The sequence below is a fragment of the Prunus persica genome, chromosome G2 (genome assembly GCF_000346465.2).
Source record: "Prunus persica cultivar Lovell chromosome G2, Prunus_persica_NCBIv2, whole genome shotgun sequence".
Lineage (NCBI taxonomy): Eukaryota > Viridiplantae > Streptophyta > Magnoliopsida > Rosales > Rosaceae > Prunus > Prunus persica.
The window spans coordinates 482,241-506,271 of record NC_034010.1 but is presented as its reverse complement, the minus strand read 5'-3'; the positions used below and the strand labels follow the sequence as shown (position 1 = coordinate 506,271).

The window sequence follows — 24,031 nt, the reverse complement described above, 5'->3', positions numbered from 1 at the left end:
CTAAATAAAATGATAAGTAACCAAAATCATAATTAAATAAATAGCCGTCAACAGTGTCCATCTTATGCTTCTTACCCTGTAGTGATTACATGCATTTTGCAAGCCATAATTGTATGTATGTACAATCTTAACCACTACTCAAAGAGATACTCATTCATCATAATTGGGTGAATGAAGTTGGTAAAATGAGTGGGATTTTGAAAGGGACATGTTGATAGAAGAAGATGAAGATCTTACATATTGTTCAAGACCCAATAATATTTTGGCTCAATAAAAAAAGATAAGAAGCCAAGAACCACGAAAGAAAGTGGAGTTGATTCAAACGTACAATGATGTTTTCTTGTTGGTAAAGTGATCAACTTTGCTCTTATTTATTGAATAAGGAACAACAATTATTATTGGGTGATTGCTGATTTAATCAACCAAAGTGGGAAAAGTACCAAACTGAAGCCTGAAGCCATGACATGGACACCACTGCATGTTTGGATCATTGGAAGTTGTGTCAAAAACAAAATTGCAGAAAGAAAAATAAACCCCACAAGCCTCCTTTACAGGCTCCAGCTGTGCCTTTTGTTTCTGTCTGGCCAATGGCTTTTTATGGGATGTCATTTTCTCATACCCTAAATTTCAAGCTCTCTCCCTTTCAAGGTTTCAATGATGGCTGATATCCATCTCTCACACCAGAAACCTACTATTCTCCTCCATACTTCAACTTACATCATCAAGTCTACTTAATATATCTTCTATTTCTGTAATTAAATAAAAGCAATATGGCATTTCCCGAGCCACAAATCCTTGCGTGTAAGAAAGAGCTATCTTTTTAGTCACTTGTCGAAGAGTTTGGTTTCGATACAGAAAGAATTTTTAATTAAAGACTATGTGACATGGTGGCCTTATATAATTTCATTGAAGATGACATGTGTGAGGTGAGACTGTTAATTCGAAAGCATTAACATGTATTCAACAACGATTTGCGTAATTAAATATTTAAAAAAGAAAGTCTTCGGTTTAGTGTGACTTGCCTCTGGTAATAATATTAGTTAGTTTATATTCAGTTAAGCTGTCACGTGTATGCTACACTTAATTTTTAAAAAGTCTCAAATTCGATTCATGTGAATACAAAGACGATAGAGTTGAATACCTAAGTATATATGATTAACTCCATTTCATGACTATAGATATAGACTTGAAATGATACATGACCAGCTAGCTCTAGCTATAGCTAGCTGCTATACAATAATTTGTCAGCCGTCCACACTGGCGGTCATGTAGTTGAGTCAAATATTCTTTAGTCATGCACGTCAAGCCAACCACAATTTTATTATGCAGGCTGCAGGGTAAAGAGGTATCCAAAGACTATTTATTTATTTATTTGTTAATATTTTTTCAACAACAAAAAATTCATTTTGAACCAAAAACAACATCAGAATTTCGAGCGAATGTGATGTAACACGATATATAATACATCATTTTTTGTATAGTTTTATATGTATGTATATGCCTATGCATGATTTAAACAATTAATTGTGTAATCCTAATAATATGTCATAAAAATTGTAGAGCCATAGCATATTTAATTCTATTATTAACACACATTGAATGATTAATAGGCTTTTGGATGGAAACTTATATAATAACAATGCTATGTTATTAGAAAATATGGTATATGTAAATATTTTCATTTTAATATATTGTGTGAGATTTGCAGCTCAACAACATGTACTAAAAATATTGTTTCTAATTTAATCACTTTTTAATAACATCGATATTATCTTTTAACTTATCTACTTATAAAGACCAATAAATATAAAATTTTATCCAAAAAAATCTCAACAATATTAATAATAAAATCGCTCATTATATATTATATTTATTTTATTAAATTTCTGACATGGAACATTATACATCAAGCTATACATTACTCTTTAATAATTCATGGTCTTGGTTGGTAAAACACGACCATCCATAGTTATGACCCACTTACAATTTTCATTAAATTTTTGGGTCAACATTTTGGCACATTCTCTAGCTCACATGCCAGTTTGCCATATGATCTCCTCATCATTTTGCACATTAAAAAGTGATATTAAAAAAATAATATTGTAGATAGATTACCTCAGAGTCAGAGTCAGAGTGATTTTAATTAATTGGCGTTATCTCAATGTCTTGATATATATATATATCTCTCAGAGTTTTTTAGTACGAATTACATGCAAACGTATGCTTCATTATAAACAACTCAAAATGCAAGACGGTGATGAAAGCATGCGTTTAAAAAAAGTGTATGTGGTAGTTTAAATGTAAGGATCATGGCATTATTTGACCTATTGTTTAAACCAAAACCATTGGCGTCCGATCGATTATATATGAGATGTGCAAAGCATTTGTTAGTATATGCTGCAGGTTATTTGAAATCCAAAATTATTTCTCAAGTTGTAATTGTCATTGCTTAACTACTCTAATTATATTTTCATAAACAATTATTGGGTGGTTATAACCAATAAATCTGCACTACCAACAGAAGTTTACCTAAATTATGTCATTTCTAAAGTGGGAGAGTAGGTGCTAGCTCGCTGTCTCTGCCAATTTTGTTATTTCCTGCTTCTTTGCCAAAAAGAAATGAGGCACGTAATAATGGGTTGGTGAGCTAACGATAGCTTTAGAACCAGAAAATCTGGAATTCACCAAAAATTTGAGAGAAATCTCATGATTTATTGATAATTATACTCGGAATAACAATCCTAATCTCTTAGTTAAAGTTCGTTTAAATACTACCTCAACCTAGTACTACCAAGAATACTAATTGGAATCAAAATTCCAAAATTATTCTTAATACTAAAAATGCTGATTTAACCTACCAAACAACATTATTCGGCCGGCAACAGTTAAATTTTGATGTTACGCTAATCAAACTGCTCCTCGATCATCTCGACTATATGTATATGTTCTACATCAGAAAATTTACAGACGCAAGAGTGATATACTGATTTGTTCAACAATAGTATAAGCTACTAATTAATTATCTGCTTCAATTTGGAATACCATACACATAGCAGTAAATATATGTCAATGGATTGAATACTCACATTCTAATAATTTTTCCTTTTTATGAATTTGATATTGATAAAATGCGTACTTTTTGTCTCATTCAACAACAATCACCCAAGCTAAATCATCATTATTGTTAGGAGTCGCCAAACTAATTATTCACATAAGAATATAACAAACGAATATAGAGATTATGTTAATCCAATGGGGTTGTTGAGTGGTTAAGATCATATGGATAAGAAGTTCAACAACCAGGGTTTTAAATCAAAGGAAAGTAACAGTGGAGAAGATGCATGATTTTTATTTGGAGCTCTTCACAATTCCATTTCTTAGAGTAGTTAAGGAGGTCAGGTTGGATCGTGGAGCTGCTCCACCTGACGTACCATGCCATTGACAAAAAGCAAAAAACCCATACATGTCCATTATGCCCATGACTTCAACTTCTCATATGTTTTCCTCTTGAGAGATATACGATAGTTCCTTTCTTGGAAGTTGGAAATGAAGTATCACATGAATATTGACTTTGAATGGCAGTTGCAGTTTGAGCATCCTAGATTCCTAGGGTACCCCCTTCCCCCACCAGGGCTATTGGGGACCATGTCTTTCAGCCACATATATACTGTCCAAACTTAAACCATTTGAAGAACTTGACAGGTGATGAGGCCAAGCTCATCGTACCAGTAAATTGTATTTGATCTACATTTTCTAGCACTCAAATGTAGAACGAACTCCACCCCATCAAAATATATATATTTTCGAATACTAGCGTTATAGTAGTATTTTTTGTTCCAATATTGAAAGAGTCCTCCTAAGTTTGAATTCCTTTTCCCAAAAATAAAATAAAATCATAACCTGTTTATTTTAATTTTTAAGATAATTTCGACTTCATTTTAAAATATTATGTTTCCCTCTTTTCGGTAATTTTTTTTAAAGTTAAAAAAGAAAATAGAGTAGAGACATGGCTCGTGTAGGATAAGGCAAAAAAACATGCAGTGGGTCAATTGTTTGGCACTTTTTCCATACAAATAACACAGCTTGTGAACTGACCATGTTATCCAACCCAATGTTTAGCAATTTATCCAATATTACATTTTTTTTGAAGGGTACATTTGGCAAAAGCAAAGGGGTGCCAGTGCCAGAGAATTAAATGGGCCATATGAAAATAATAATTGATTGGAAGTGTATGAAGAATGATTTAAGGATGAGGATAAGATAGAGAGTGCTAACAGAGATTTCTTTGAATTGAGAAGGGGAAGCAATACAAAGGATAATCTACCCATGTTTCTTACATGTGGGCGTTGTCCCCTCTCCATGTGTATTTATTTCATGTCCTCTTGTAGTGCCTATAATTTCTCAACCCATTTTGTTTGCCTCTTGGACACTTTCTCCTTTACACCATAAATCTGTCCCTCAATGTTGTAGCTACTTTCAATTATTTCGTGTACTACTTGTGGTTCTGACTTCTTAACCCATACCACCACGCACAAAGGTAGCGGGTGGCATTTATCTCTTAAAACGTAATTTAAAAAGAAATAAGTGTTGAGACTCAAAAAATTCAGGGTTGGGTCCAAATAAATTCTCGATCCAGTGCGACTTTTTATTACGAAGAGACTCGGTTCGGAGCACGCAAAATTGTCATGCACACTTGCAAGAGCCACGATTCGCGTGCCATCCCAAATAAATATGCAATCCATCCTTAGCAACTTGGCCCCAATGGCGGTCGAGGCCAGAGTTGGGGAATAGTGTTGTGTTAGGGTTCAGGGTTCTAGCTAGGTAGATTATCATGCCTTTATTACCTTAGCGAAAGGATAATTCTTTATCACGCAAGGGCACCCAATTACTCACAATATATACATGTATATATCCATACCGGCATTAAGGTTACAGTTTAAGTTGGTTAAGTAAAGTAGCACATAAAAGTATAGGGGATGGGTAAGGCCCTATTCTTCTTGCTTTGCTGCATCATAATTTTGAAGTTTTGTGAAGATGCTCATAAAAAGAACGCAGGACAGCTACCATGCCATTCGCAGTTGAAGATTTCAAAGAAAACATAACTTCCTCTCTTTGTGTAATAATTTACAGTGGCCCAGTATCGAGTTTGATATTAGTAATGGGCCTCATATCACATGAGTATGGTTTTAAATAGGTATAGGCCCAACTGGTTTCCTGTTCCAATAAGGAGAGAGGAGAATGAGAAAGTCATTAAGTTTTTTTAAGTGTTGCGTAAAGTCAATTACAGTTTGACTAATGAACTCCAGTCCTTCTGTTGTTGTCATGAAATTATGAGGCCTAGTCATCATGGATTAGCACCTTGTACACTAGTAATTATATGATTTATCGTCATATTATTGCTGAGGAAGTTTGTTTTCGTTGCAGATCAATACCGGAAACTTCTGTCGACGAGTTTTTTGAGTGTGGCATCTGTCGAAAAGTCTGGGAGGGATTAGGTTTTCCTACGCAATTCCTTCACCTCAGACTTCCAGATACATTTGAGTTGGGTGTCTGCGGCGTGGGATATTCTTTCTGTGGAACAGTTATCCCTTTTTGCTATTACGGCTGGGTGCCTGTGCAAAGAACTACGATGAGGAACTTAAAGCAGAGTTAGCATTACGTCATAGCAGGCCTTCTTTGCCAGGTCCTTGTGTTCGGTGGCTACCTCCGCAGGGGGGTTCCTTTAAGTTAAACGTGGATGGTGCAATAGATTTGAAATTATGGTCACATAGGAGTTGGGTTTATTGTTCGCGATTCGTCGGCAGCTTTGGTTGGTGCCGTGGCTATGAAGGCTCCTGGTATAGTTTACGTCCTCGCTACAGAGTTATATGCAATCAAAATGGGGATTTCCTTTGCGTTGGATGCTTATCTGGTACCTTTAGTTACCAAAAAATAGCCAAAATATCATAAAATGTGTACAATGGACAATTAGAATAGTCAATCTACAACTCGAACGTGTCAATCAAGACCAAGATATGAAGAGCAAAATCTTAATTAAGAAATTTGTGGTCTGAATAAAATCACATGGTAAGGAAAAAAAAAACGAAAACTACAAAAACAGAGGCCTAGCCTAGCAGTCGTAACTTATGACTCATAAACATTATTGTTGCCCGACACAACATGAATCCATTGTCAACTCTAGTGATAAGCATTATTGTTGTCTACGTAAACGGCATAATCTTTGTCATTGAAACCCTACCTTATCTTTTCAGATCGCGTTTAATGCAATATATATTCATAACAAGGATCACGCATATGTATGTATCTACATGTGGAAATTGAAAATTTTTTTGGCAGTGGGAATTAATATTGAATCGAACAGAGTTGCTTGATTAAACAAAATTTATTTAAATCAACAAGGAAGTCCATGGTCCGATTATTTAATTAATACAACAAAAAAGTCCATGGTCCGACGGTGGATTAATTCAAGCTAGAAGCTTACAAGTCATGCATATATCCATCAATCATTTGAGGAGGAACATCTTGAACCAATAGGCAGAGTACTTGAGAGTTCTTTTAAATTTGTTTTTGTAATCAACATAAGCGAGTCCAAATCGAACAGTGTAGCCTGAGTTCCATTCATACACATCCGCAAATGCCCACGCAAAGTATCCCTTCACTTTAACACCCTCTCTACACATATATATTAAATTAGAAATTAATTATTTGATTTCATGGAAATTATATATATGTATATGTATATATATCCTTGTACTCACTTGATGGCTTCTGAAAGATATGAAAGATGGAGATAATGGTATCTTATCCTTGTACTATCCTTGAGGACAGTCTTAATAGGCAGGGAGCTATTATTTGCATCACCAACACCTTCAACGTGCAAAGTTTAATATATGATTTCATTAAATTTACAACAACGGAAAAATGATCATACTAATTTATAGCATTGATTACAAAATTAGTTGTAGGTCTTACGTACCGTTTTCAGTAATGTAAATCTCCGGATCGTTGTACTTTTCCTTTATATGTAGCATAAGCTCTCGAATTCCCTTTGGGTAGATGTGTAGCCAGCTCAAAGCAGTCTGCAAATTAAACCAATATCAACTGTCAGTAACTATATATATACACACACACACACATATAGATTAATTTTCTATAATCACTACAAGGAAACCTATTTCTGCAGATGATATCAGTTGCGACGAATGGAGATGATCAAGTGAGAGAGAGAGAGAGAGAGAGAGAGAGAGAGAGAGAGAGAGAGAGTACCGGTGTACCCAAAGGAACCCCATTTTTGTCCGCTGTTGCAAAAGAGTAAATTACAACATTAGCAGAGGACACATGAATACTATATAACAATGATGTTGAGTTGAGAATACATACTAGAGAGAGAGATATCCATGTCTCCATAGAAACTTTGGTTAACAGTAGAAGTGGCAGCGGAGAGTGAGGGAGGATCTGCATAACTAGCTGTGTAATAATTGACACCAAGGAAATCTATAGATCCTTTTAGCAGTTTTAATTCTGCTGCGCTGAATTTAGGCAAACGATCTCCCACTGAAGATCTCATGCTTTGGGGATACTCACCGAATGTAACAGGATGAGCAAACCTATAATACAAATTCAACTTTAAATTAAGACTACTCATTATTCTAGATAACTATTTTTTAAAAAAAAATTAATTGCTCACCATCCTAATATAAAATCAAGAGCCTTAGAGGCTGCCCTCTTGCTTGCAGCCGTTCCCGACTTTGGTAAATACCAGAATGTCACAACGGAAATCCCAATTTGTCCTTTCTGAAAGGCCTGCATGCATGAACTCAAATGTAAAATCATATTTTGTTATCACTGAATTTAGAACTATAATTACTATAATTACTACTTTGAATAATTATGTATTTGCTTGTATAGTATAGATGAATCATTCTTTACATGTAGTTAACGAGTCAAGTATTTTATAGATTTAGACTTAGCTAAGTTGACTAGAACATATGTTTAATAGACCAAAAAAGGAGTGAAAATAATCGCTACCCTTTATTTTATTTTCCATTAAAAGAAAGAAAGAGGAGTGATAAGTGCTGAAAAGGTGAGGACGAAATCCTATCCTATCAACGGAATGAGAAAGGGGAGGACGAAATCCTATCCTATCCTATTAATCCTAGCAAAGAACAAGTAAAGGTTCACATCGATGGGCCCTAAACCTTTTTGTTTATGAATTTATTTATCTTTTACCAATTGAACATGTAATATTTTAAAAATATTTTTGAAATAATTAAAGCCACATTTTATTGAAACTTGAAAAGCAAATAAAAATATAATAGGGAAATGAGGTATTTTCTTAATGTGCCAACCTGATACTTGTCCCTGTATAATTTCACAGCATATGCATGAGCAAGTAGTAGATGATGACCCACAATGTAAGGCTCAGTGGCAGAGTTGCCGGTGGCGCAGTTTCCGACGTAGTTTGAACATCGACCCGGTGCATAAGTGCCGCCGTTGTACCCATTAACACAATATGTAACAGGTTCATTCAATGTTACCCAATGCTTGACCCGGTCGCCAAATGTTTTGAAACAAAAATTGGCGTAGTCTTGAAAATCATCACTATTGGTGAAATTAAATTATAATTTATGTCCATAATATTCGATTATAATATATATATATATATGTATGAATTCTGGTTAATTAATTTTTATCCGTTACTTACACAATCTTAGGGCTCAAAAATCCATCATACTCGTCTTCAAGTGTTTGTGGTAGATCCCAATGGAAAAGGGTGACAAAAGGCGCTATTCCTGTAGACATGGAATAACACAGACAAGCCAGAGAATTATTGAAAAGAATGGACAAAAAAAAAAGAATAATTATGTACCATTGGATAAGAGCTCATCTATAAGATTGTTGTAGAATTTGACGCCTTCTTGGTTCACTCCACCTTTAACTGTTCCCTCTGCGAGGGAAAAGAAAAATAAAAGGGAAAAAAAACTTTGAATCATATGAATGTAATGCAGGATCCGTTGATGCATAAATGAATGATCTTACTAGGTAGTATTCTTGGCCACGAGATTGAAAATCTGAAGGAGTCCAAGCCGATCTTTTTAATCAGTTTTACGTCCTCCTGTGTGTGGCAGTAGATGAAATTATTCATTTTGATAAATAAAAAAACACATGCAATAATATATATATAGCGGAACATACCTTATAGTGATGGTAAAAATCATTGGCTTCATCACCATTACTACCATCGGAAATTTTTTCTGCCATGAAAATTTAAAAATTCTCAGACAATTTTGAGAGAGAGAGAGAGAGAGAGAGAGAGAGAGAGAGAGACCTGGATGCTTCCTAGTGAAGGTATCCCATATACTTAGTCCCCTTCCATGGGTAAGAGCTGCTCCTTCAGACTAATAAGAAAGTGAGAAACAAATAGTTAAGTGGGTGCTAGCTTTTGGTCTTTGTCTGAACATAAATAAATAAACACCTGATAAGCAGCTGAACCAGCTCCAAATACGAACCCAGCTGGGAAGCTAGTTCGATTGAATGGCATTGAGTCATGACTCGGTTTCACAGCAGCCCCATGAGCAGCAGCAGTTGATAAGGCAAGAGTTATGAGGCACAAAAGAAGACGATGATTTCCTTCAACACCCATTATTCTATTCTTATTAGCCCCTCCCCTCTACGAACCTTCAATTCAAGCTCTCATATATTATATTAAATATAGATGGAGCTCAAAATTTGACAACCTCAATAATTCACAGGCCCTACCTAGTACCTACCATATAAAAAGCCTCATGTTTCTCTCATGGACCTGTTATATATTATTTAATTACCATTCAATTTAAATCTTATCGATAAAAACACACTAAAATTATTTTAAGAGCTCTCTATAAAATTTCAACTTCAATCATACTCTCTAGTTTATGAAGTCATAAATGCTAGAATTATATTTTAATTCAACATAAAAGGTCCATCTATAAGAAAAAATAAAATAAAAATTGACAATATTGATTAAAGGTTTAAAAATATTCATTAAATAGGGTAGCACTAAATTATAGGAAGCCACTAAGAGTTCATTCTCTCTCCTCATATTTAGGAGCTCCTAGAGGTCTCTCTATTTTAGGAGTTGGATAGGGAACATGGTTGGATGTGAGTTTTCTTACTTCCTCCCTAAATTTTATTTAAAAAGGTGGTTTAGAAAGTTCATTGTGAATGCTCTAAGGGAAAGAAAGAAGGATTGATGTTTAGGGGAAACCCTTTTCACATAATTGGGTATGACAATGACATGATTTAAATGGAATTTGAGATTTTTTGCAGAATTGGGTATGACAATGACATGATTTGAATGGAATTTGAGACTCTGTCAAAGTAGGGGAGGTTGTTTTCTCACACTACCAAAATCTCATGGGAATTCAAACATGAGACTGATTACTTCAAGTTTCCTTTATTAGTAAATTTGACTTCGAGACTCCGGGTTAGTAGATTGAAGAGCAAAAAGGCATAATTTTTTGATATACCTGAAAAAATGATAAACAGTATTGCGAGAAGTCAAAAAATTTCAATGATGATGACCATGATATTCGAAGCCTCTATTTAGATTTAGACTAACTTCCTAATGAGAAGAATTCAGGAGTAAAATAAAAAACTTTTTCCAACTTACAAAAACTATCTGATAGTTATTTTGCATGGTACGTTAAGTTGGCAAGTACGATCTTGCCAAAAATAAAAAAAAGTTAGCAAGTAAGAAACCCGAAGTAATATAAATAAACACTTGTAGTAGTTTTACTTCTTCCAAGGTCCTGATAGGCCCTCATGCTTTACAAATTGCACATCCTCCAACCAAAGCCTATTTAAAATTTGAGAATTTCTTTCTTCTCGGTCACAACAGACATTGGACAAAGAACTGATGCTGCAATCAAAGTATGAAACTTCAGTATTCAATTTACAGTAAAGCTGTATATCTTGCAACCAATGTTGCATATGCATCAACTTCAAAGCAGTAAATATCGGAGCTATATTTAGTAGGGGCAAATTGCCAGGATCACAGAATTCATCTCTCTGAACCATTTCAAAGAATCAAATGATAAAACCTGACCACCTTCGATCATCCGAATAGGTAAAGTTGCAAGGATATCCAAACTTCTTAATTGCGCCAAGCTCAAGGAACTAGACTCCAATCCAGATAGTACCATGTTTCAGAACTTCAGGAATGTACAAACTTGAAATTGTAGAACCCAGTAAGCATCACCAGTATTAGCTTGTCACACGACAGGAGATGGAAAAGGGTAAGCAAGAAAACAAATAGTTTTAGCAAGTTATTACCAGCTAATTTAAGACTTTGCTCCAAAGAATATCTTATAACAGCAGAGTGGAATACCCGCCCAAAATTGCAATTGGTAGCAAAATCCTTAGTTGATGCTCCTCTGGAAGTTCCCTCTTCTAATTCTTTTTGGGGAATGCTACAAGCCCAATTATTCTAAAATTTCCCCCTCCTCTATGTCGTCATCTGCTAATAAGAATTTCCTGACACTAGAAAGATTTCTTTCTTCTAATTCTTCCTTGGTTAATTCACCTTCCAAATCAAGAAAATCATCAGGATTAATTTCTGCAATTAGATTTGAGTACGTGTCTATTAAGCCTTGATCAAAATCAAAGTCCATGTCTTCAAAAAGCCCTTGTTCCTTAGCATTGGAGTCGGAATGCGAATCATTGTCAGTTGCCACTGTTGCTGGCAAAGTCTTAGTTAATGAATCATCTGGTGCTTTCTCACACCTGCTTCGACTGGAGATAAGAGGCAGGGAACTTGAAGTCTCACGTTTCATGAGATCAAACACCTTAGGATAGCTGTTGTCTTCTTCTATTTCCTCCTCCTTAAAGGGAACACCTCCTGCGCTTGGATCATTTCTTCCATAAGTTTTAAGCTCTGGTTTGCAAAAAGAGGGAGTGGCATTTTTAACTACTCCAAAATCAAGACTCTGTGAAGGGAGAAAAACATAGATTACAGGATATTCCAAAATAACCAAGTTGGTTAACTGCTGCCTTATTGGAACTCTTATGTCCAACTCACATAAAGGTGACCTGGCGCCCTGTAATGACAGACAAAAGATTATAAGCCAGTATTCTATTATATTTCTGACACAAATAGTCCAAAGTATTATCAAAGCAGGTCGATTAGGATTAAAAGCCAACTCTAATTTGACGGAGACACAATATTTAGCCATCAAATCTACAAGTACAGCCATCTACCATATACAAATTATGCAAGTGCACGGGTATCTGTGTCTATTTACATTTCCTGCAAGAGAAACGTGTCCAGAAAAGCCGAGCTCGTTGCAACTTCAGCACCCATAGCAAGTGGACAAAGGATATGTCACCCCAGAAGATTCAAAAGTGGTAGGAAATTGAAGGGACATCAGCAAAAACGGTACCCAATCCATCATAGACACACAATGCAAGGTATAACCGGACATAATTATGCATGATATCATGCAGTAACATTAACAAGCCGAATCTAAATTATAAATAGGCCAGTTTATAAAAGCAGTCACGTCACTTACATTCAACTAAAACACAACCCAAGACTGCAGTTTTTGCGTTAGGGCCAGAATAAACAGTGACTGGTTATCGTTAACTGGGACCAAAGGGTACCCAGCTGGAAAATTATTCGGGTTTGGACCTGATATTCTAGATGTTCACAGTAAATTAGTCAAAATCAACTACAAGACAAATTACAAACCTTTGGATATTTACGAATAAAAAGCCTGAGACAATCCAGCTGCTCTTCACAGAATAGTCTTAGCTGATGATTCCATGGACCAGGTTTTAGATGGTTCTCAATAATAGAGCAGAACTTCGTGTTTTCATTTACTCTGCATGAACATCAAAATGCGCCAGTGGTCAAAATACATTACCCAAGCCTGGACTAAGAAATTAAAAAAACACTAGACTGCTCAAAGAGGGAAGTAGCTCACTCATGGTCAGTTAAAACAACATCCGTTGAATGAAATCGCCATTCAATCGTCCAGGAGATGCATTTCTTCCTGAAACAGATCAGACAATCAGAAATAAATATATTTTTTTCAAACACAACCTAATGGCTGATTAAATCCTCCTTTTAAAATCTTCAAATCAAAACCTCTTAGAATTCAAGTTTCCTGTACTACTAATGAAGAATCATAAGAAAAGTCAGTCAACATGTATGGTTAAGGCATGCATCATCTCCTTTCTATTTTTGTAATCCTTGTCATTTAAAAAAAAATTAACAGATCTGAAAAATTGGTTTTTTAAAGAAAAAACAGAGAGAGAGAGAGAGAGAGAGAGAGAGAGAGAGAGAGAGAGAGAGAGAGAGAACAAACTCATTAGATATCATACTTCAAATATAGACGAGAGTTTGCAACTTGACTGCTTATTGCATCATATCACAGAGAGAGAGAGAGAGAGAGAACAAACTCATTAGATATCATACTTCAAATATAGACGAGAGTTTGCAACTTGACTGCTTATTGCATCATATCACAATGAAATTACGCAAACATGTCAAAGCACTTGACTCTAATCTAACTAAAAGGAAGTATCTCAAAGCATATGTAGGACCACTCAATAATCCATCCCCCTATCAATCTAAAGTGGAGAGCTTTGAGAAATTTTACCTTCGGTCATATCGAGTTTGATTTTTCTCCCTTTTTGACATTCCACTTGGTAGAAACAAGAGTTTCGTTCTGCGACTGGATGCAGCACCCCGGAGGCTTTTAAGGTGATCGGGTAGCCTATAATAATTATATCTGCATAACTTATTTCTCAATCTCTGAGCAGATTCAGAAACCCTCTTCACTTCCTCAAGTAAATTATAGTCTAGACACAGAATTTTCAATACAAATGCAATGGTTAAAATATGCAAGAACGAAGGAGCAAACTAAAGACAGTTGTTGAGATTTAAAGAAAACAATACAGTATGTTAAACATGCAAAAGGGTATTTAAATCAATCCCAGGAAAGAATAAAAGACAACAAAAGAATGAATTCGATCGTTTAACATCCCATACGTTATTTATCTTCAAACCTCCTAACAAGGTACTCAAAGTTTATGCAACCAACATGGCAAAATTACCAAGAAAACTTGTACTTTACCATGAAAAATTACAAGTGAAAGAACAAGCACTAAAGTTAACGAAAAGAAGTAAAATTTTCTTAACCAAATGAACTACCACAGCTAGAAACAATTGTGAACCATACAATAAGTATTCACTTCTCGGTGAGACATTCTCAAGCAGACTATGATCTACCATTAAAAATTTCAACGAAATTAAAAAGGGAACTGAGTTTAAAATCCAAATTTCAATTTTCGTGTGGGAAAAAACGACTCGCAGAGATAATTACTTCTCTAACATAGGATAAATTTGAAAAGAGGAAAGGTACCAGAAAGGAGTTGATTATTGTCAATCTGAGAGAGCGGGACGAAGTTGGTTTGGTTCCTCTTGCCCGTACAACCAGTGCGAAGCTTGTGAGCTTTTACGCAGGGTAGGCTACAGGAACGTATGGAGCAACCTGGACATTTGTACTTGGATGGGTTCGCTTTGCACTCTTCGCATATTTGGGCGACTGTTGGGTTTGGTTTTGCAGAACCTGCTTCTCCTCCTTCCTCCATATTCAGTCCCTCACTCGCTGATGCAGAGGTATGGGGAGGGACACTAGGGTTTATGACGAAGAGAGCTACGGCGTCGTTTTGAATGATAATTGCTCAATAAATACTTTGTTTTATCAGGACTCAGGAGTAACTCAATTTTGGTTTTTTATCTCATAAATGGTCTTTGTATTTTGAACCAAAAAATGAAGAACGATTTTTGTATTATTAAACTTGATTTTGGTCTACTTCCACTGGTTAGACCATGTCATGGTAGTTTGAACCTAAGACCTTCGGTCTGTAAATTAAGGTCTTTTTTCACTACGCTAAATCATGTTGACTTGGTCCAATATTTTCTAAACTTGATCAATAGGTCCATATCTTCTAAACTTGATCAATATCATCCTCGTACCCTTACTACACACATCAATATTATTCTCAACATTACTTTTATAAAAACAATTAGGTATTAGACATAAATGTCCTTATTAATTAGTATTTGAGATAAACAGTATTTCTGTTTTGGTTTTAATACCTAGGAATTGAATTTTGTTTTGGATTTGGCCAAAGAGAAGGCCCACATTCATTGGCCCACCTTACATTAATCACTAAAAAGACAATTATACCCTTTTTCTTTAAAAGCCTGACCCAAATTCGTTGGTTTCTTTTTGTTGATCATATATATATATATAGCTTCCATTGAGGGATCCCTCAAATAAGTTTATTTGAGGGACACCTTTTGTAGGGCCCACTCCAGATTGTATTCCATTAATTCAAACCATATATTTTGTAGATACACATTCAAATATCATCTCTACAAAAAATCACTTGAATCCGATATCGTTTGACCACTCAATTGAGCTATTGAAATTTTAGCACTTTCTTGAAGCACCGTGTTCATTGATTTTGTAAAACACAATTGGATGTCGAAACGGTTTTCGATTTTTCTAATTTTTTGTAAGGATGATCTATGAATAAAGACCTAAAAAATAGATGGTTTGGATCGTTGAAAAAAATTGTAGGGTACCCTAAGGGGCGTCCTTCAAATAAAATTATTTGAGGGATCCCTCAATAGAACGGGACTGTATATATATATATATCTCTCTCTCTCTCTCCCCCCTGCAGCAATGACGACCGCATTGCCATGATCTGTGATCATCGATCCAAGATCAAGAGACCAATCTGCGATGGAATTCTCAAGCGCTTGACTCGCAGCTTATCAACCTGGTATGCAATTTCTCAGTTTAAACTGAGTTTACTAATCAATTGACTTGTGAATTAGTGGGTTTTGCAAATTCTGAGGATGATCAGTCGTCTTTGTGATTGATATGGATCCTTAAAACGTTTCGTTGGCATTGTTTGAATTGCATATATTTGTTGACATGAGTCTCCTAATTAATCAAGGAGATTTACTTCCTAGATTAATTAAAGGATTTACTTTCCTATTTTTATATAGTTGACAAATCACTGTATAATTAGGAGATACTTTCCTAATTCTTTATTGTATCTAATTCCTTGTAAAGCACCCTGTAAACTCTTATATATACTTCCTTATGGAGAAGAATAAAGTTAAAACTTAATACATTCAAACCATATTCATATTTTAGCATGGTATCAGAGCAATCGATCATCTGTTGTCTTTAACTCCTCATATCAAACTTCCTCAAACACAAACCCTATATCATATTCCTCACTTTTATCTTTCCCAAATTCAGATCTCTATACACATATCCCTCATACCTTTAAACTCTTAAACATATATTTTTTTTTATCATTCTGCTGCCATGGATATCGTCTCAACTTCTGAACCCACCAAATCCACTCCACCATCCTCCCAAATTGTTACTATTCATAGTGACAACACTCCGTTTCCGACCGGCATCATCTTGACTGAGACCAATTATGCCTTATGGTCTCAGGTCATGGAGATGCGTATTGCTGCCCGTGAAAAATTGGGGTACCTCACCGGCGACGCCCCTCAACCTTCTAAGCTCTCCTCCACCTACTCAAAATGGTATACAGAGAACTTTTGGGTGAAGGGGCCGCTTATTGACTCCATGTCTCCCGACTTGATGAGTTGTTTCATCCATTTAAGTACTGCCAAAGAAATTTGGGATGCCGTGAAGAAAACCTACTTTGATGGGGGGATGAAACTTTCCTTTTTGATCTCAACAAACGGGCGTTCACCACTAAATAGAATGGTGCCCCTGTCCATAAATACTACAGCCAGCTACAGACCATCTTTCAGAAGATTGATCACCGCACTCCCAATCGTATGCACTGCAACGTCGACGTGACTGAATGTCAGATAGAACTGGATCGTCTTCGTGTTCACCTTTTTCTTGCTGAGCTCGACCCTCAGTTTGATCAAGTCTGGAGGGAAATCCTGCGCAAAGATCCCAAATTAGACCTTGACCAAACCTTTGCATATGTTCGTCGTGAAGCTCAACAACGATTGACCATGACCAGTACTCCAGACACTGCTGTCCTGGCCACCCAACGTCCACAGGGTCCTCCGACTTCTACCAATTGTGCTTCTCAGACTCAAGTCACAAGCTCTCGTCCGGAACGTAAATGCACTCACTGTGGTGGAAGCAAACATACCATTGCTGGCTGTTACGAATTGATTGGGTACCCCGATTGGTGGGACCACTCCAAAGTTCCACGCAAGAATAGGGGAAAATCACTCAACACATCTCCGACTCAGCTCCTGTAAGTTTTGCGGTTCCAACCGCACCTGCTCCTGCCTCTGCCTCTGTAGCCACAACAGGTACCCAAGGTTATGTTTTGCATAGTTCTTCAAAGAAACACACATGGGTCATTGACACCGGAGCCACTGATCACATGACCTTTGATTCTGGACAATTTACCTCTCATACATCATCTTCTCAATCGGTGGTGTCTAATGCCAATGGTACCCCATCTCCAGTAATTGGGGATGGTTCCCTCTCTCTCTCTGACTCCCTCACTTTAGAGTCTATGTTGATTGTTCCATCGTTACATCATAATCTCTTGTCTATTGCCCAAATTACTACGGTTTTGAATTACACTATAACCTTTTGGCCTACTCATTTGTTTTTTAGGACATCCTCAGCAGCAAGGCGATTGGTTGTGGTACTAGGAGGGGCAAACTCTATTATCTGGACTTGGCATCTGATAGTGAAGTCAGCCTTAGTCAAGCCTACAAAATTGGGGGTACGCGTGTTGATAAGAAAACTTCAGAAGTATGTTTATGTCATCGCCGTCTTGGACATGCTTCATTTGTATATTTACAGAAGCTATTTCCTTCCTTATTTTTCGATTTAGATTTTTTCAGTTTTAAGTGTGACATTTGTGAACTGGCCAAGAGCCATCGTGTCCCTTTTCCTTTAAGTTCAAATAAAAGTTTGGTTCCTTGTTCACTTGTTCATTCTGATGTTTGGGGTCCTGCTAAGATTACCACTCCAGGGGGCGCTAGGTATTTTGTCACGTTCATTGATGATTGCACACGCATGACCTGAGTTTCCCTTCTCCAAACAAAAGGGGAAGTCAGTTCCAAGTTTCAACAGTTCTATCAAATGGTAGAGATACAATTTCATACTAAAATTCAGGTTCTTCGGTCCGATAATGGAGGAGAATTTCTCAACCATGACCTTAATCAGTTCTTACAAGATCATGACATCCTTCACCAACGCTCATGTCCTTACACCCCCCAATAGAATGGTGTGGTTGAACGAAAGAATAGACACTTATTGGAAGTAGTTCGTGCCTCTCTTTTTGGTGCCAATATGCCTAGGCCATTTTGGGAAGAAGCCATCCTCTCCACAGCATACCTTATCAATCGGATTCCCTCAAATATCCTAAATTTCCAAACCCCCCTTGAAACATTCCACTACCATATCCAAATACCTCATACCCAAAACCTAGAACCTCGGACCTTTGGCTGTGTGGTATTTGTCTACTTATCAGCAAATTGGATCCCCGCGTCGAAAAATGCGTTTTCATCGGTTATGCACCTCATTAGAAAGAGTGCCGGTGTTATCATCCTCCGAGTCAGAAAATCTATACTTCTATGGATGTTGTGTTCTGGGAATCTGACATATATTTTTTGCCGCCCAGGAGAAGGATCAGGATTAGGGGTGGGCACTCAAACCGGCGAACCGGAAATCCAAACCAAACCGCACCGAACCAAGCCGGAAAAAAACCGAGTTGACCAAAAAGTCAAAAACCGGTCAAAAACCGAACCGGACCGGTTTGGACCGGTTCCGGATCCGGTTCCATGTCTTCAAAAATCGAACCGGGCCGAACCGAACCGGTGAAACTAAAAAAATATATAATTTCAGTATATATATTTATATTTAATGCTATATTTTTAATTTCACTAAAAAAAATATAATATTTATCCAAATTCAATGTCAAAATATCTCTATTTTCTCACTTTAATATTTATTTTTTATATGAAATTGAATAATTTGTTAATTTTCAAGTAAAAAAATAATATTTCAGTTGAGAATTGTATTAAAAAGTAATTTTAAAAAATAATTTTTATAATCCGGTTCAAAACCGAACCGGAACCGGAACCGGATCGAAACCCGTTCAAACCGAACCGGACAGTTTTTGAAATTTTTTTTATTAAAACCGAACCGAACCAAACCGGATGAATAGTATTGGATCGGTTCTAATTTGAGGCAAAAACGGGTCCAAACCGAACCGTGCCCACCCCTAATCAGGATGCTCACATTTCTCAAATTTCAAAATTTTGTTATGCAGAAACGTCACAGACAGAAAACGACCAGTCGCTTGTTTGCCCGATGCAAGCACTGGTCGTCCACCGAAAATTCGACTCTGCCTAAAAGCGACTGGTTGCATGTTGAAAGTGACCGATCAACCCCCGGAAATCCAACTATGCCCAAAAGCGACCGGTCGCTAGAGGACAACGACCAGTCGTCTTCCTGCTGCCAAACTCAGGAGGAGAATATTGAGGAGTTTTTGCTCGCTCCGAATAATTCTTCATTGCCAGTACCACACTAATTACCTGCTGAGGACCTTATTCTAGTAAGGACATTAATGGTGAATGCCCTTTGTTGAGATCACAAAGGAAAGTTTCATCCCCACCATCAAAGTAGGTTTTCTTTATGGCATCCTAGATTTCTTTGGCGGTACTTAAACGGATGAAACGACTCATCAAGTCGGGAGACATGGAGTCAATGAGCCACCCCTTCACCCGAAAGTTCTCTGTACACCATTTTGAGTAGGTGGAGGAGAGCTTAAAAGGTTGCGGGGCGTCGCCGATGAGGTACCCCAATTTTTCGCGGGCAGCAATACGCATCTCCATGACCTGCTGAGGACATTAATGAAATATCCCATGACGATTTAATTTCAGAAGACACAGAGCCTGCATATCAGATTCCAAAACGGAAGAACTGTGGAAAACCTCCAATTCACTACAATGCAGATCTTAATGCAAGAGGAAAATATCTCATCAATAATTATGTATCCATCAGCAGATTATCAGAGTCACGGGTACACTTGGTGAAGCAGTTGGTCGATATACCCGTTCTCAACAGTGTAACTGAAGCACTAGAAGACTCAAAATAGAAAGAAGCCATGAATGAAGAAATGCGAGCTCTCCAGAAGAATGACACATGAGAACTCGTGCCATTACCTCATGGAAAAAAGACAGTAGGGTGCAGATGGATTTATACTATAAAACTCAAAGTAGACGGATCCATTGAAAGATATAAAGCTAGATTGGTGGCGAAAGGGTACACACAAAGATATGAGATAGACTACCAAGAGACTTTTGCCCGAGTAGCCAAGATTAACTCTATCAGAGTCCTTCTGTCTCTAGTAGCAAATCTAGATTGGCCATTACATCAGTTTGATGTAAAAAATGCTTTCTTACATGGAGACTTGGAAGAAGAAGTATATATGGACTTGCCACCAGGACGTAACTTAGCTCGTGACAAGGAAAATCAAGTTTGCAAGCTCAGAAGGTCAATATATGGGTTAAAGCAATCCCCAGGGCATGGTTTGGCAGATTCACTAAATTCATGAAGAATTTTGGGTATATATAAAGTAATGCATATCACACTTTGTTCTTGAAACGTGATGGAAGAAGACTTACTGTATTGATTGTTTATGTGGATAACATAGTCGTAACTGCAAACGACACAGGAGAGCAACTGAAACTACGGAAGTATTTGTCTGAGGAATTTGAGATGAAAGATTTGGAAGATCTAAAGTCCTTCCTAGGAATTGAAGTAGCCAGGTCCACAACTGGTATCTTTCTAGTATAAGAATATATCCAATAGAATTAGCATTTAGCCTTTTCAATTCTTTTTAGAACTTTAGGGTTTGCTGTATAAACACCCAACATAGATTTTCCCTTTGTTTCCCTTTAAGAGACTAAGGAACGTGGGCTTTGACATTGGTCGTACTATGCTCGCACTTGATACTGCTCCCAATTGCTTATTCCATGCCTTCTTTTCATAATATACCAAGATGGTGTGCCTGCTTATTGTTATCTAATTAGTGAAATAAAAATATGAATATAGAGAGGATTTACTAACATTTGTGTATGTTTTTGAGTTTTGATATTGGTGGCGCTTAACGTTTAGCTCATGTTATGTTGCAGTCTATTATGCTAATTGATTACATTTCTTTGTGCTTATCTATATTGTAGAGAAGAGGAAGAGCTGGACGTGTCTAGCTTGGGGAAATTTTAAGCTTTAGTTCAGTGAAATTTTACACAGGTTATGCATTGTATTTTTGCATAAACTACATTGCAGTTTTGGTAATTACAATTGGATTTTTGCTCTTTTCTTGGCCTTCAACCTCACCAATTTGAAAAGTAGAGGCTACCTAGATGAGGAATTGGGTGGGCAAGAGAAGAGTAGAACTACCCAAGAGTAAGGGAACTCAAAATTGGACTTTTGGAAACTGTATTGCAGTTTTCATTTAATTACAATTGGATTTTTGTTCTTTCCTTGGCCTCCAACCTCACCAATTTGAAGAGCAGAGGCTACCCATATGAGGAATTGGGTGGGCAAGAGAAGAGTAGAACTACCCAAGAGTAAGGGAACTCAAAATTGAACTTTTGGAAATTGCATTGCCAGAAACAAAGTATTTTACCAACATGTCTTGAATAAATAAAAAAATATATTGTTTTGTTTTGTTTAACTCTAGAACTGAGCATTTTTGCCCAAACTCAGCATTGCAGTTTCCATTTTTGTATTTCAGTTTCCGCTTCTACATTGTAGTTTCCGTTTCTACATCGCAATTTCCATTTTAGTACTTTCATCTTGGTTCCTCCATTTTGCTTCAATAAAATTAATTTTTGTTTTTGTAGCTGTTTTTGTTTTTGTTTTTGTTTTTGTTTTGTTTTGTTTTGTTTTTTTATTTTTTTAAACATAATTGATATCTGCATTGTTATTATTATTATTATTTTACAATTTCTGTTTTTATTTGCAATTTTTGTGTGAATAAGTGTTGAATTATTATTATTATTATTTTTTAAAAACCGTTGATTGTTTATAGAAATATTGTATAACTGAATAAATATTACAAAATCAAGTTTGGTGTTGTGGTTTGTGAGTGAGCCTTCCTCTTTTAAGAGTCAAGGTTCGAGTTCTTTCAATGACACAAATTTTTTTTTTTATATAAAAAAAAAGGTGAATAAAGGGTAACGGAGTTGGTTCCCGAAGATGGTGGCAGGCTGGCGACTGGCGGTGGCTGCTGGTGATGGTGGTGGCAAGTGGCCGGTGGCGGTGGCGGTTGGCTAGATATGGACATGTGGCATAGTATGCTTGTTTTAGGAGTGGCATTGTGTGTAGTTTTGATATTTTTGATGATATATTTGTAAAATTAGGTACTACATTTTGGTCTTTGGCTTATGCTAATTAGATGAAATTGTATTCCTATCTTCCAAATTAGTAAACTATATTGTGTTTTAAAACTAAACACCCCTAATTTTATTTGCTTAAAAATAAGAGCATTATCACCAAATTAGTTTATTTATATTATAAAATTAGCAATTTCGACCTCCATCGACATAACACCAACCCTTAATGACAAAAATTTGAATGAAATTGACATGATAATTACACATGCGAGATAAAAAGATGGGATGACATTGATCGAATTTGAAGAAAGGACCAAAATGATGACCGTGTAAAATAATGCAGTTACTTGAGATTGTTGTTCTGTGATGATTGATGTGAATGTAGTTACATTTGTCAGCCATGTAGAAATTCCAGAAAAGGCATGTAAGATTCAGGTGTCGATGAGGCGACTGCCTCTAGAATTGTAGTTAAAGTCTTTTTGTAACCACTAAAAATCCAACCCACAATGTTGAAAAGTTCTTCCATCACCAGTGCTTATAGTTGATGCTACCAAAATACCGAAAAAAAAAAAAAATCTCAATTTCCCCGTTTCGTAGATTTATGCAGAAGTCTATGGAAGTCCATCAATTTCGATGAGCGAAGGCATTCCTTATTGTAGATAGTTTCAACTGTGTCACATTGATCTTCATATGAGTTGTACGTAGGGATCATCATTTGGCCTTAAACCCATAAGCCAAAGTAGATAGCCCGATGCCCGATGGACCAAAGCCCAACCCGACCCTTTTTTTAAGGCCCGCTCTTGATTTGGGTAAGCCTTGAGCTTAGGATTTGAAAACCTTGGCCTGACCGGGCCCGTTTAGGACCTTTTAAAAAAATAAAAATTTATCCCCACCTTATTTTAGACTTTTTTCTTTTTATGACATTTCCTCTTGAGAGAGGTTATAATATACTAAACTCACACACTACACAGATACTGGGACTCAAACTCAGGACCTTGCCTAGGGGAGAAATTGCTCTAAACCACTACACTAATGGGTCTTTTGTAACCTTATTTTAGACTTAATCAAATTAATCTAATACATAAGATCAATTAATAAACTTCTTGTTTGTTTACACGTGTTATGAATAAGTTAATTTGTTCAATATTGTCGCAAAATTTATAACAAAAACTTACAAAAGACATTGAACTATAACTCCGCATCCAAGTGCACCCCCTAACCTTATTTTATACTTAATTAAAATAATGTAATACGTATCATGAATTAATAAAATTCTGATTTTGTTTTACACATGTTATGAATTAAGTTAATATTTTTAATGTTGTCTAAAAAATTGTAATAAAAAGTTATAAAAATTTATGGCTAAATTGTAGTAATAGTCCCTGGACTAAGACCAAACTTTACTTTTCGTCCTTTATATTGCTAAATTGTTACGGTGGTACTTTAATTATGCCTCCACTTTCAAAAATCGTCATTTCCGTCATCTCAGTCAACTTTTCCGTTAAAAATGAGGGCATATTTGTCTTTTCTTTGGATTGAACAGAGATGCCACTGACGAATTTTTTTTTTCTCTTTCCTTTTTTGCTTTCTTTCTTTCTG

The 24,031-nt window shown here is 36.3% G+C and overlaps 2 protein-coding genes across 2 annotated transcripts; both read right to left on the bottom strand.

The window, feature by feature from the left end:
- LOC18787172 (vicianin hydrolase) lies at positions 6,349-9,690 on the bottom strand. Its single transcript, XM_007218957.2, has 13 exons — positions 9,476-9,690; positions 9,329-9,398; positions 9,196-9,254; positions 9,040-9,115; positions 8,870-8,947; positions 8,705-8,792; positions 8,349-8,601; positions 7,688-7,803; positions 7,381-7,607; positions 7,267-7,298; positions 6,977-7,079; positions 6,759-6,867; positions 6,349-6,672 (listed from the first exon to the last, which is right to left on the bottom strand). The coding sequence occupies exons 1-13, from the start codon at positions 9,641-9,643 to the stop codon at positions 6,504-6,506; spliced, it is 1,548 nt and encodes a 515-aa protein (XP_007219019.1). The 5' UTR covers positions 9,644-9,690; the 3' UTR covers positions 6,349-6,503.
- LOC18785569 (box C/D snoRNA protein 1) lies at positions 10,725-14,694 on the bottom strand. The gene is made up of 5 exons (XM_007220408.2): positions 14,406-14,694; positions 13,641-13,842; positions 12,963-13,031; positions 12,728-12,860; positions 10,725-12,077 (listed from the first exon to the last, which is right to left on the bottom strand). The coding sequence occupies exons 1-5, from the start codon at positions 14,632-14,634 to the stop codon at positions 11,463-11,465; spliced, it is 1,248 nt and encodes a 415-aa protein (XP_007220470.1). The 5' UTR covers positions 14,635-14,694; the 3' UTR covers positions 10,725-11,462.

Bases quoted from the DNA above. Each gene is read 5' to 3' on its own strand.
- LOC18787172 (XM_007218957.2), bottom strand. From the start codon at position 9,643: ATGGGTGTTGAAGGAAATCATCGTCTTCTTTTGTGCCTCATAACTCTT. The intron at 8,602-8,704 runs GTAAGTAACGGA...TTTCACCAATAG, and splicing joins TTTTTGAGCCCTAAGATTGT to TGATGATTTTCAAGACTACG. The intron at 7,080-7,266 runs GTACTCTCTCTC...TTTAATTTGCAG, and splicing joins GGGTTCCTTTGGGTACACCG to ACTGCTTTGAGCTGGCTACA.
- LOC18785569 (XM_007220408.2), bottom strand. From the start codon at position 14,634: ATGGAGGAAGGAGGAGAAGCAGGTTCTGCAAAACCAAACCCAACAGTC. The intron at 13,843-14,405 runs GTACCTTTCCTC...TTCTGTGTCTAG, and splicing joins CAATAATCAACTCCTTTCTG to ACTATAATTTACTTGAGGAA. The intron at 12,861-12,962 runs GTGAGCTACTTC...ATGTTCATGCAG, and splicing joins GTTGTTTTAACTGACCATGA to AGTAAATGAAAACACGAAGT.